Below are 13545 nucleotides of genomic sequence, written 5' to 3' on the forward strand. Positions count from 1 at the left end.
AAACCTAATGAAGCAGTGTCGATATGTGCATCACAGCGTTGCATGTGTTTAGTTTATCGTCGATCAATCAGTCTTTATTCTTATAGTATTAATTACCAAAGTTATCTCGAGACACTCTACAGAGAGGGCAGGATATCAATGTCACCACCTTATCCCACTTGCTCACAGTGAATTTTCCCCCCAACTTTGTATGGGGAAATTTACTAAGGGGTCTGTAGGAAAATTTTGGGGGTAATGCCTGTGTGAAAAGTTTGGGTGTTTGCATTCACACATGCAGCACATGCTGTAAATTTCATGCAGTTTTCAGCAAGTGATAGAGTGATACATTGCAGAAACAGACTGCAGCAGAGCAGCATGCAGAAAAAATCTGTATGAGTCATATATTTTGCTGTGAAAACACAGCAATATCAGCTTGAACTTGTGTGTTTTTCTAGTCGTCTGACCACGCAAAGTGCTTTTACACGGCACATCAAACCTACCAGTTAACACCCATTCAATCCACGTTCACACACTGATGGCAGATGTAATGGAGAATTAGCCATCAGTATTTTCTAATCCCATCCATACACATTAACACGCCACTGAAGCAGCAGTGGGAGCAAACTAGGGTGACATTTCTTGCTCAAGGATGCATGGTTAGTGCGCAGGAGCTAGAGATTGAACCAACAGCCTTCCAAGTATGAGACAACTGTCTCTACCTACTGAGCCAAAGTACAGGCTTCATATTGTCCACAGAGGGCACCACAATCAACACAAACCAAACATTCCTCACAGGAGCTTTAATCAGGACAAACTTTGTTATGGATTAATTTCATTGTTAAGGTACTTCTGATATGCCTCAGCTCAAAATTGCTTCCATGTTACTTATGAAAAAAGGAATGTGTATTGAACACTCAATAATGTTTTATATTCCGGCGGTCAGAGTTGATGAGCCAAAATACAGCCACGTCCTACTCTATCTGTTTCACTGAGAGCTGTTTACTTTGGAATCATCCTTGTCAGCTCTCAAATATGCAGAGATAAATCATGAATGAGTCAAAGTCAGAATGTGGGTGATTGTGTACCTGCCTGTGCATATGCTTGATGTCCTTGGCAGAGAGTGTGGGACTGTGCAGGTCGGAACAAGAAAGTCCTGGATGAGAGTGGAGGATGTAAAAAAAAAAAAAAAAAACACACATTAAAGGAATCAGGAAGGCTAATCTGAGCCGCTCTGCTCTGCTCCAGCACACTCGTCCGCCTGTGGTCTGACGAGAGCAAAACACACTTTGTGGAGTGTCTGAAGTACACATGAGCGGCTTAAACACTCAGAATTGACTGTTCTCTCACAGCCAGGGCAGTTACAAGAGTGGATCATTTTCAGCGTTGTCAGACTTGATTCTGTGAGGATTTTTTGCTGTCCTCGTATGACCTGCACCAAGGATTCAAACGAGATGGCCTCTAGGAAACTGACCCTGTGGGAAGAGAATCACACATAGAGGCTCTAAACACATACTCCTCTCTTTGGCCTGTGACACCTGCTGCCCTAAAATAAATAGGTATTAAGAGCTGGGGTACTCATTGACATCACAGATCAGATAAAAAGCCTGCAGGCTGATTTTGAGCCAGGTCCGGTTAAGAATAGTCCGGGTCTACTGTCTCCAAGGAGAAGGATGAACTCTGTGAGGAGACATGATGCATTCCTCCACTGTGACATCACCGGCCGTGTCCTTGTCCCAAAGACTTTACCAAAATAAGAGAAAATGGGCTGCAATTTTCCCTGTAAAGGACAAAGTGGGGATAAAGGGAGCATGAATGTATGATGCTGTCAGTGTGATATGTACTGCTGGTTTTGTGTGTCCTGTGTGTTCTTTTCTAAACTGCTTTAACTACTTGTTATTGTGCTCATTCTTGATGCTGATGGGAAAACTCTATTACATTCCATGGAACCATTATGCTGAGGCGCAAGGCTAAAAATAGCCTGATGTGCCTCACTGTAACGTCTTAGCCTGTAGAGGTGGCCAACTGATGGATGACCCGTGTTTTAGTACCGCCCTCCATTGGTAAAAACAGAGAAATACATCATCAATTATTAGCACGCTATACATTTGTTAAACTCTTAAACCTTTGTAAAAATATACACAGAAATCAAAGGAAGATTTATAACAATTTATTTCTTATAAAACTGCCTCAAATTAAAATAGAGCAAATAAATACAGAAATATAAATATTTCTGAGCAGTTTTTCCTCATCAGATCTTAACAAGGCAATAAAGCATAGCATTGTTAAATGGGAGTTACCCAAAATCTTTTTTGCATCATCCTTTTGCATATATTTCTTTTGCATATTTCCTAAAAGCAGCACATAAATATTTGACTAAAATGACAGCACTACATTACTTAAAGATATCTCCTTTGTCTATTGGCTTAATCCTTTGGAACAGAAATACTATTAAGCTACTGCCATGACACTAGTCTGTTGCTCTTGTTTAAATAATTGCCTAAAGGTAAAGAAGCAGTGAAAATGTAGGTCAGAGAAATATTGCATAAGTTGCTATCAGTCTGCAGAGGTTTGTTGTCTCAGAGCTGTCATGCTCCTCCTGGTTTTCGCCTTGAGTTTTTGGCGCATGCTTAGTAGTCGTCCCCTCGGCTCACGACCTCTTTGCAGGTGGGCCTGAGTAGGATGGTGTGCTCATACTGGGCGGTGTAGCTGCCCTTGATGTCGCAAAGAGGTGGGTACGGGTCTATGATGCCGAGGTCACATAGATTCTTGAGTGCCATCAGGTACTTGCTCTCCCCAAGGCGGTCCAGCCAGCGGCGGCAGAACGCCAGAGTGCCAAAGTTCTCGTTGATCACGTTCAGCAGATGTTTAGCCCTTGGAAGTCTGCAGCGCAGTCACAACAGAGGGAGATGTTAACTGACATGCTGACATGTTTTTTTAATGATAAAATCAAGAACTTGCTTGGAGAGTGCTTAACAAATTTATTAGAGCACCACCCAAATAAGGTTTATGCCACAGCTGCCCTAAATTAACAGCACTGGTAATTACCAAAATCATTTTTTATGTTTCTGCAATGGTTAATACACCAATATGTAGAAGCTCTTTAATCCAAATGATATTTTTAATGCTAAAATATAATTATTATTGTTATCCATGCATTTTCAAATTTACTGATTTACAAAAGAACTGAAAAAATAGTAAAGCACATTATTATTTCTTGATTAATATGTCAGATTATAGTTATTTACTTGCATTCCTGAAGAGAAAAATGAGTTTTAGTGGTTGAATGTTATGCTTGATTAATTTCTGACTTCTCTGACTTCGGCTCAAATTTGGGTATAAAAAGGTGAATTCAGTTTGAAATTCCTCATTCCTGTTCAAAATGTAAAACATGGAGAGCTCACTGAAAATGAAAGAGTCCAGATCTTGCATTTATTCTGATTTGAAGTTCTATATAAACATTATTATTCACTGATTTTTCAAATTTCGTCATCATGATAATGCGCAACATTAAGCTGCATGGGGATGCACGAGGGTGATTCATCATAAAATCCCCCTTGTCATCGCCATCAAAGGGAAGCAGCACAATTTCACAGCACATATAAACACAAAAATTCTTTGCTAGCTCAGTCTTGTCATAACTAAGGTATATGCAGAGAATAATTCATTTTCCACAGGCATATTTAGGTCCTACAGCCTTGAATGTATCATGTTAGCTCACTCATATAGTGCTGCATATCCTGCTTACGTTTGCAGCTTATGGAGGGGACAGGACTATATAAGGGCTAAAGTTTCATTGTGAAAAGTTAAAAAAGATATCATTTTAAAAATTCCCTGAGTTCTTTTCTTTAATGAAGTGTTAAATTTGGGACAAATATTTGTTGGATTTTGTAGCAATTTCAAATGAGAATTCAATTTCCCAATTTACATTTATGATTTATCTGCCTGCAAAATCCTTAAACCAGCCAATTTTAAATTTCAGAAATTAATTGCAGGCAATGTCTTCAGACAGCCTGATTTAAGCTGTGATGGCTCAGTTCACACGGCTGCAATGGTACTAAGCAGCATTCTAAAACAATCTTGTTGCATCAGGAATCTTTGGTCCAAGATGGGCTTAAGACAGTATGCAATAGTTATCACACAACTTTTGTGATTAAGAGCAAGAAATCACTCCATATGGGTGCCATTGTGTTTGAAAAGTCATCAATTTATTTATGTATTTTTAAGTATCATACTTAAGTTTAAAATTCTAGTGTTGTGGGGGACAGATCACCAAGTGAGCGGACAGCTCAAGTTTCAATTTTTTCCGGCTCTATTCACCGTCCTTCGCTCTAAATGAAGGCATAAAAGCCTGAAAATATTTCTAAAATAATCTAAACAAAAATTCTGGTGTTGTGACATCCCTTAAATAAGGAAACAGATCTGAGACAGCAGGACCAACCTTATTGGTACGTGTCCAACATTGAAGTTTTTCATGTAGTGAGAGCACTCCATGTCATCATGGACTGCACCTCTTCCTGTGCTGCCAAATGTCTCAATGGCATATGCTTCACCTTCCTGAGAAGCAACAACAACAATTAGTCAAAGCTTTATTTTCTTAAGTTAAATGTGAAGCTGTACGTAAGCTTAAGCCATAAATCTAACTGTCTTTACACATGAATGCAAGCTGAGTGGGTTTTCATGTTAGAGAAAGGACAAGATCTCTCCGGGGAAACTGAGAGTAAATTTAACAAAAAGCTCAAGATGCCGGTGGCTGATATATTCATGTATGGTCTATTAAGGACAGTGATGTCCTTTCTGCAGCAACGCCTTCCTTGTGCAATTTGATTGGCTGGGTTTCATTGGCTTCTTGTGTCTCTATCAGCACGCGGCTGTTGTTGGAGTCCCTGTGGTATTAGCTGATAACGCTGCGACACCCTCTCTCGCTGCACCGATAATCAGTCAAAGTGCTAGCAGCCCCCGTCACACGCCCAGCTGCCACTCCAGCCGTGCGCTCTCTGATCACAAAGAGGGTAATGGCCCTGTTACACCAACACACTTCAGCTAAAAATACAACACACAAATCTGCCTCATCAGCAGCACACACCATCCCTCACTCAGGTAAAAAAGCTTGACGCAGCAGCTTGCCAATTAAAACACTCAGTTCTGTCCAAATCTAGTCGTGTACGGCAGCTGTGCGGGTGTGAGGCAGGCATGGATCTTTGTGTACTCTTGTCTATAAGAAAGTGCAAAAGCCATGTTCCTCCTACAGCATGCTAATGAACTCTGGACGCCCACGATTCACTGCTTTTTCTGTGAAATGAGGAGCAGAGGAGTTTGAACACGTGTTGCTCCTCTATGCTGCTGGTAATTCCATTAAAAGGTGTAATTAAAGTGCTGACGAGGGTGACTAAGATGCTGTTTGAGTGCTGAATTGGAACACTTCTCCACAGCCTGCCGTAACCTTAACCAGCCACACGTTCTTCCAATTACACTCAAGAATTAAAAAGGGTTTATTTATACGCAAGGTCGAGCAGCTAATAAAGGTTTAATTCAAGACTCTCTGGTAAAAGGAGGCGGCGGTGTTGTTTTCTACTCCAGAACCAGGATTGCAGCGACCAAATTTAAGCAAAAAAGTTGTTGTACAAACCTCCATCCTTGTTGCCTCTCCACCTTTCACAATAGGGACCGTCTTCCCTGAATGTATCCTGTACTGTCCAATGGAGTGGCCATTTAAATTCCTGATTGGCTTCACTACAAAGAGAGCAGGTTTCATAAACAGGAAACAGTACTGAGCCTCATTCTACATAAAGAAAAAATGATAAATGGGCTGGCATTACCTTGATATGTTTTCCCATCTATCTCAACTTCATAAGACTCCATGACCTCCTGAATGGTCTCACCGATGTCGCACAGGCGCACATCAATCCCTGCAAACTGGGATAGAGAAGGCCTTATGTTGACACCAGAGAAGACAGCATCACTTCCCTCGCACACAGACTGTCTTACAGTACAGATATGTCATTTCTTTTGTGATGTGTTTAAGTCATAAGCTTGAAAGTAATCTCCAAAGAGATTTCACAGGAACAAACAAATGAACTGCAAGATATGTAGTTAGTGATTGACCGACATAATAACTCATACAAGTGTAGATTTTAGAATAACCCACTAGTATCTAATGGTTTGTTTCTAAATGTGGGAATCTGGTTGATAAATCATTCCTGTGCTCTAAAAAGTATGTTTAATACAAGAACACTAACATATTTCACACATTTCAATATACTCTTCCACTGATCAAAACAGTGCAGTAGGTCATCTTTGGACAGTTGTCTCAGAACCTCTGTCGTTCTTTTTCTTAACTTCTGACACACTTCTGAAACGTGTTCCTTTGAGCACAGATTTCATCTTAGGACAAAAGGAAAAAGTCACATGGTGCCAGATCAGGTGAATAAGGAGGGTGATCAAGCTCTGTGACTTTTTCTCAAAGTTTTCCTAAAACCTGTTAGTAATGGCGTTGATTCACAGTCGACCCTTCTGGAACCCACTCCTACAAAATTTGACCCTTAATGTCAGAGAAAAAAATCAACATGGCCTTGAATTCGGACTTGCTTTGTCATGCTTTCTTCATCCTTGGTGATGATGGTGTTTTCCAATGCATCGATTGATGTTTTGCCTCAGGATCATACTGGAAGATCCAAATTTTATCGCATGTAATCACCCCTTATAAAAAATGTGGGTTTCCTTAAATTTGTTCCAAAATGTCTCCACAAATTTGCTTGTGTTTTTCCTTTTAATCTAGATTAAGAATATGAATCCTGAATTATGTCCTGTTCAAATTGTCATGAAAAATTTGCTGAACTGCCTCTTTTCAATCATTTCGAATGATTGGTTCAATCAATTTATTGAATATTTTCAGAAGTTTTTGATGTGCATGGTCTCCCAGAATGTTCAACGTCTTGGACATCTTTTCTGCCTTCACAAAATCTTTTGTGCCATTCAAACGCCCATGCACTTGTCATGCAGTGTTCCCATACACCTCAGGTAATATATGAAAAGATTCAGCTGCTGTTTTGTTCAATTTCATCAAAAATTTCAAGTTAATGCATTGCTCAAATTCTTAAGCTAATCATTTCCGATGCCTTCCCAAAAACACATGCACTTTAATCAGTAGCTAGGAGGGAACTAAAGACGTCACTTATAAGAAACTTAAAGCAGTTGTGTGTAAATACCCAACCTTTAATATCTAATAACCCTGTGATTTTATCCTCATAAGTGCAGTCTCATTGAAGGTGCTCAGTCGTCCAGGACATGGTTATACAAAGCTTGATCTGAAGGAGCAGCAGGACTTGGTTGATGTTCTTGAAGACATTTCTGAACTTAGGAGAGGTGGAACATCTTCAACCTTTGGATTTGTAGTTAACAGCCACAGTGTTTTATGTTTTATATTCATGTATTGCCATTGCCCTTTTTACATGTATTTGACCGATGTCTGTCATGTTTTCTTTTATTTCTTTCTATAGCATGAGTCATGACTTGTGTTAGACTCCCAGCAATAATAAAAAATTGCACCTTGAGGATAACAAAGATATTCATTAAAGGCTTTAATTGTTCCAGTTATACTTGTTTTACAGGCTTTGTATTGTATTTAGTGCATGTTTCAAATAGTCTGTCAAACTGAGAAGACATGTAATTTTCAATGTACATAAAACATTACTGTTATTTGCACAAGTGAATTTTTGCACTTCAAGGCAATAAAATCACCTTGTCAGCTAATAGGTACCATATTACTAATGAATAAGTTCTCTATTTCTGTTTATCTGTTCTTACATTTTCTTTTACTGCTGTCAAAGTTTCCTTTCTTTTCTTTTTGTGAAGCTCTTTTTGTATTTTGTATGGCATTTGGCCACATTTTTGCCACTATGATAACCTTAAATTAAGCATAAGGGCAAAACACAAGAAGCATTCCATTCATTGTATCATTAATTTTAATTCTTTTAATGTAATGATATATTATGTTAACATGGGGGCTAGTAGTCAGAGGACAGAGGGATGTTACCTTAATGCCAGTGTTAGTTGCATCTCTCACAGCCTCCAGCAGCCTGTCAAACTTTGGATTGAAAGTGACGGTGAAGGCACAATCTATAATTCGACCTGAAAGACCAAAAAAACCCTTTGATTATGCATAACATTTTTTCTGCACTTACAACTCAGGCCTTTTATTCTCTTGGGAACACTGGCTTTGGACAAAAGCCCTGCAAGCCCTTCTACTTCTGTGCCTCTATTACAGTTCCTGTAAGGTGATCATTTTAGAGAAAGATTCAGCAAGAATTAATCTTGCAAAAGTGGAAGTTAATTAACTTACAAGAGCAGTTTATTTCAGGCTAAAGGTAATATGAATTTAGTGTAATCATAAATTTTAACCATGTCTCAAATGCCATTAGTGAAATAGCACAGTATATCTCCAAAAGTGTTTAAAAGACCGTTATCAAACTCTGACCGTTGATGTGCGTTCCAAAGTCGATTTTACAGATGTCGTCGTAGCGAAGCACAGTGGGGTCTCCTGCATTTGGGGTGTAGTGGGCGGCACAGTGGTTGATAGAGCAGCCAGTGGGGAAGGCCAGGCCTGCCTTTAGCCCGTTCTCTTTGATGAGCTTCCTGGAGCAGTCCTCCAGCCTCTCACTGGCAGAATCAGAGAGCAGCACAGGGGACAAGGGATGAAAGGAAAAATGAGACTGTTTTCAGGGCAGATTCTGCTTCCAGAAAAGGATGAAACCACAAAGCACTTCTGCTTTCTTTCATCATTTACAAAACAACCTCTTCCCTGAAGCCATATCAACTTTATATTTAAATGAGCCCAGGTAGGTTTGAGCAAACGTTTAAAGCGACTCAAGGACAATGTTTCACTGCATGTCTCACCAGATGTCAATCATAGTCATCCCTGGTTGGATCCAGCTCCTAACGTAGGAGCGGACCTGCCGGTGCGCCTCGGCCGCCTGCCTGAAATCAGTCCACATCTCCTCATTGGCCCTGTCCAGTGCCCGCTTCTCTTCGCTGGTGGTCCGCCACGCTGCACTGCGCCTGGCAGGAGGTAGACAGGCACACCACAGAGAGGAGCACTCATTATTTTCTCATTATGCTAATGTTTGCTGTGAGGATATGACACAGTCTTGTAGAAGCTCTGCACAGGTGAAAGTGCTGTTGATCTTTTCCGACACGAAGCTAAAACAGACTCAGCTGATTTGTTTAAGCATATGCTACACATTAAATCTCATCATGCTGTCCAGTGGTAAGATAGACCTGGTCACAAACTAAACATGCCACTCAGTGGAAGACTACTGCTGAGTGTGTGGGACGATGTGGAGGTCACACACCCGTCTTTCGATGGTGGATATTCACACTCCTCTCCCTTTGGAAAGTCTCCGCTGGGATAGAGCTCACAAATAGGGATTGAGGGAGGGTCAGTCTGTCCCTTCACTGTGGCCCAGATAGAAGAAGAGAAGGAGAAACAGAGGAAAGAAAACACAAGTTATCCTCCTGATGTTCATGACATTAATGTTCTAACTTAGCTGCAGAATATAGTGAAGTCCTGACTTACAGATCTAATTAAGTTAGACACCCCTGAGTATAGGAAACCCATTGAATTAAAGTATAAAAGCACTTACACTATCATAGAGCTCTATAATTATACATACATAGCAGTTTCTATTCACTTAACTCTCTCAGCGCTAAAGTCTTTCACTGTATCATTATGATGTCATATGTTGTCATTAATTTTGTTCTTGACATGAAAGGTCCTGATGCATTTTGCCCTACACCTGCAGAATCAGTGCAGTGTTACGTAACAAACATGACACTAATTAGATGAGTCAAGCTGCTCTCAGGCACCTGTTATATTAACCAGATGATTTATAGCGATTCTTATGCACTCCAGTCAGGATTAACATCTAAATCCTAACACAAAAAACTCTTTGCTATGCATATTGCTTTTTGCTATCTTGAGAATTTGTGATGTAAATGCAGAGTTCTCTATTGTAGGCCCATAACTGCTCTAACATTCATTTATTTTACGTCACGCATTGCTGCACTAACAGAAAAATTGCTCTGTAAACAGTCTGCGTGACTGAGATTGCTCATAAATACAGATATATCCATGCATCCATTATCTACAGCGTTTATCCAGGCAGGGTTGCGCAGGGCTGGAGTGGATCCCAGCTGTAATTAGGTGAGAGGTGGGATACACCCTGGGACTGCTCGCCAGTCAATCACAGGGCTGGCATGTAGAGACAAACAGCCAGTCATGCTTACACTCACACCTACAGGAAATTTAGAGTCAGCAATCTAGTCAGGACTATAGGAAGAAGTCAGAGAGTCAAAAGACAGTCCACTCATGCACAGGAAGAACATGCAAACCTCATGAAGGCTATATGGGCCTGGCTCCAATCAGCTTTTGGGCTGATGTGAAGACCTTTCTAGTTAAAAACACCCCAATACATGTCTTCACATGGCTATGTACACTTGTATTACTGTTCTCATCCAATTAGCCCAAAATGTTAATATTCCAAAATAAATGATCATTCCACTTTAGGAAGAAGTGCTTTACATTTGGTAAAGAGCAAAACAAAATAAAATGTGTATATTTTATGTTTTAGTCAGTAATAATGGGCATTTAGGTTAAAGGTTACATATTATGCAAAACACACTTTTTCAGGCTTTTATAACAAAAACGACGCCCCTGGCCTGTCTAAAACCCTCCCGAGAATCTGACAAATCCATTCCCTCCATCCCTCTCTTTCTCCACCTTTCAGAAAATGTGTGCTGATACAAGCGGTTCTCATATTTTCCCCTCATGATGTCATGTGGGGAGTTAGCACCACCCCCAGGTTTGGTTGGCCCTCCCCACTTGGAAGAAAGTTCCGCCCTCCTCGTCTGATCCTCCCCTCTGCTGCCAGCTAAGAGGAGCATCAGGAGAGCTGCATCCATTAAGTCACATCCTTTTCCTGAGAGGGGTGTAGTCAGGAGCAGAGTCAGACAGCTCATTAACTTTTAAAGCCACAGAAACAGAAACAGCTCGTTCTGAGCAGGGCTGAAACAGAGGGGTTTTTTTTAAGACCTGTAAAAATCCTATAATGGAGTATTTTTTCAGAAACAAACTTCACAGGCATGTTTTGGTGACCTCTGAAACCAATATAAACTTGTCTTAAAGGGGTCAAATAAATTGACTTTTAAATAAAAAAAAATGTAATTGTTTCTAAATTTGGTATGGTCCATGTCTTTGCCAACCTCCATGGGATGCAGAAAGCTTTACCTGTTCAATGGGCAACTTTCCTGTGAGTGCTGATGAAACCATGCCAATAGCTATATTGCATATCAAATATGTGCAGGCCCATACAAGGAAATGGCTAGGCCCCTGAAAGACCCAGTAAGGGCCCTCCCATAAAGAAGTGTGTATTTTTGTGATTTAAATATGTTATGCTGTGTATTTAGGTCAAAAGTAAAGTAGTATTGCTTAAATTTGGGGTGGACAATATTTCTTAACCTTCATGGGGCCTCCATGCAACTGAGCCCTGAAAGCTTTCTCCTTTTGTCCCCCCTTATGGGTGGTGTTGAATACGTGCATTGTGCAATATCACTGTAAGATGCAGAAACAGGGAATTTTATCTCTGCAGTTACTTCTCTTTTACTACTGCAATAACCAACCAGAATAATACAATCACCATTTAAACCAGCTTTGCATTTATATACAATATGATCAATATGGTTGCAATGTGCCATAACTATTTAAGCTATCATATATGCGTCGTATTTTGCTACTACTTCTATTTGTTTATTACAAATATTTATACCACAAGAGAGTTTTTCAGTTCTAATTAAAAATTTACTCTATTAGGTTAGGTGAGTGATTTTATATATTTGTTTTAATGAAGTGCTTCTAATGCCACTCTCTTGAACAACTGTAACACTATAATTTCCCAGTGGGATCAATAGATTACCTCTGATTGTTTTACTGCACTAAGAAAAAAGGATTGCCTTACGTCCTTTCTTCTTTTTCTTCTTCTTCTTCTTTTTTCCAGCTGAGTTCTCTCCCTCTTCACCATCTGTTGAAAGCATCATTAGTTTCAATACAGTTTGCAAAGTGAGAAATATCGACAGGACCGGAGGCTTGGGCACCGTTCCCAGTGTGCTACTGAAAATCAGATATCACATTGCAGATATGACCAGCTGAAATCCAGCGTGCGCCTTTTTTCAGGTTGCTTAAAGTTCAATGCAGCCACCACTGCACGTGACAGTGATGATGATGGTGATGTTTCTGATGAGTTACCTTCTTCTCCATCCTCCTCCCTCTCTTTGTCCTCCAGTGTTTGCTGCTCCAACTGTTTTGTCACATCACCAACACCTCCAGCTTCTCCATCCCCCTCAGCCTCATTTGTCCCTGCTGCAAAGTCACACACCCTCGTGCATGCATGTGCAGGTGAACACGCACAGACACACATACACACACACGCAGAGTGAGTAAATTATGAGGTTGAGAAAGTCATTTCAAGAAAGTGCACCATCCACAGTGGACTCAACTTGGCAGAGCATGTGCATAATTTCTTTCTATATATCTAAGGAGTCAATATCCTCAAGGGCATATGTAGTATGCAGCATTTTGACATTTAGCCCTTCAAAGGCACAGCTGTATGGACCACTCTTAACTTACAGCAGACCCCATGACTCATAATTTATTGGTCTCTTATTCCCTCACATTCTGATGCTGCACAGCTGCAATTCATGATGGTCTTTGTATGAGTGGCTTTCATCTTATTGCACTAAACTGTGGGTACTTTATTACATAATTTCATGCAGCTTAGGGGATTTATAGGCTGAAACATATTTAATCTGGAGTAAAACTACATTTTTATTACACTCATGTTGTCAAATGACAGCTTTCAATCAGTTTTGAAGTGTTTATTTTCTCCTTTAAAGAGACTGTCCCGTTTCCAGATGTGCACAGGTGCAGCAGAGTTGGGACAGCTGGACATGAATATCCTCTGACAGGTTGAAAAGTCTCCTGTCCCGCATATTTCAAGCTCGGGCTCTATCTCTTTTAGTGGCACGAGAGGAGATAATTTTGCGCTATTTTTTCCCTCAACGATTCTCTGAGTACAAAGTGTTTGCCTCTTACCTGCTGCGGTGTTCTTATTCCTCTTCTTCTTTCTTCTCTTCTTTTTCACTGATTCTGTCGCGTCTGCATCCTCCTTCTCCTCGTTTAAGTCGCCCCCATTAAGAAGTTGAGGCTGCACTTCATGCTGTGGCTGTAGCTCCGCCATGATCAGCGACTGAGAGGTGAAGTGACGCATAAGCTGCTGAGAGCCTCCAGTGGTCAGAGCAGAAAAGTGTGCTGGAGGAAGCTGAGCCAATAATGAGCTATTAGACGATCTGTGTGTAACGACTTGACCCGAGGAGGGGAAGACGATCCTCCACTGTCCTGAGAAGGAAAAACTTTTACTTCTGAGCAGATATTTCTCCTCATTTTGAGGACAAAATGTAACAGAAGAGCAGCACAGTCCCCCCTGCAATCTCTCAGTGCTTGGTTATGTTACCATCATG

At 40.5% G+C, this 13545-nt stretch overlaps 1 protein-coding gene across 2 annotated transcripts; it reads right to left on the reverse strand.

Moving 5' to 3' along the window:
* Positions 1–2130: 2130 nt before the first annotated feature.
* LOC121514956 (methionine aminopeptidase 2-like) lies at positions 2131–13327 on the reverse strand. 2 transcript variants are annotated; one of them, XM_041795427.1, is made up of 11 exons: positions 13121–13327; positions 12275–12388; positions 11988–12050; positions 9327–9429; positions 8872–9027; positions 8453–8634; positions 8012–8106; positions 5796–5892; positions 5606–5709; positions 4418–4533; positions 2131–2859 (listed from the first exon to the last, which is right to left on the reverse strand). In XM_041795427.1, the coding sequence occupies exons 1-11, from the start codon at positions 13293–13295 to the stop codon at positions 2607–2609; spliced, it is 1458 nt and encodes a 485-aa protein (XP_041651361.1). In that variant the 5' UTR covers positions 13296–13327; the 3' UTR covers positions 2131–2606. The 2 variants fall into 2 exon arrangements, with proteins under 2 accessions (XP_041651361.1, XP_041651360.1); XM_041795426.1 differs by having other exon boundaries at positions 8872–9033; positions 13121–13310.
* Positions 13328–13545: the final 218 nt, after the last annotated feature.

The sequence above is a fragment of the Cheilinus undulatus genome, linkage group 9 (assembly GCF_018320785.1).
Source record: "Cheilinus undulatus linkage group 9, ASM1832078v1, whole genome shotgun sequence".
Taxonomy (NCBI): Eukaryota; Metazoa; Chordata; class Actinopteri; order Labriformes; family Labridae; genus Cheilinus; species Cheilinus undulatus.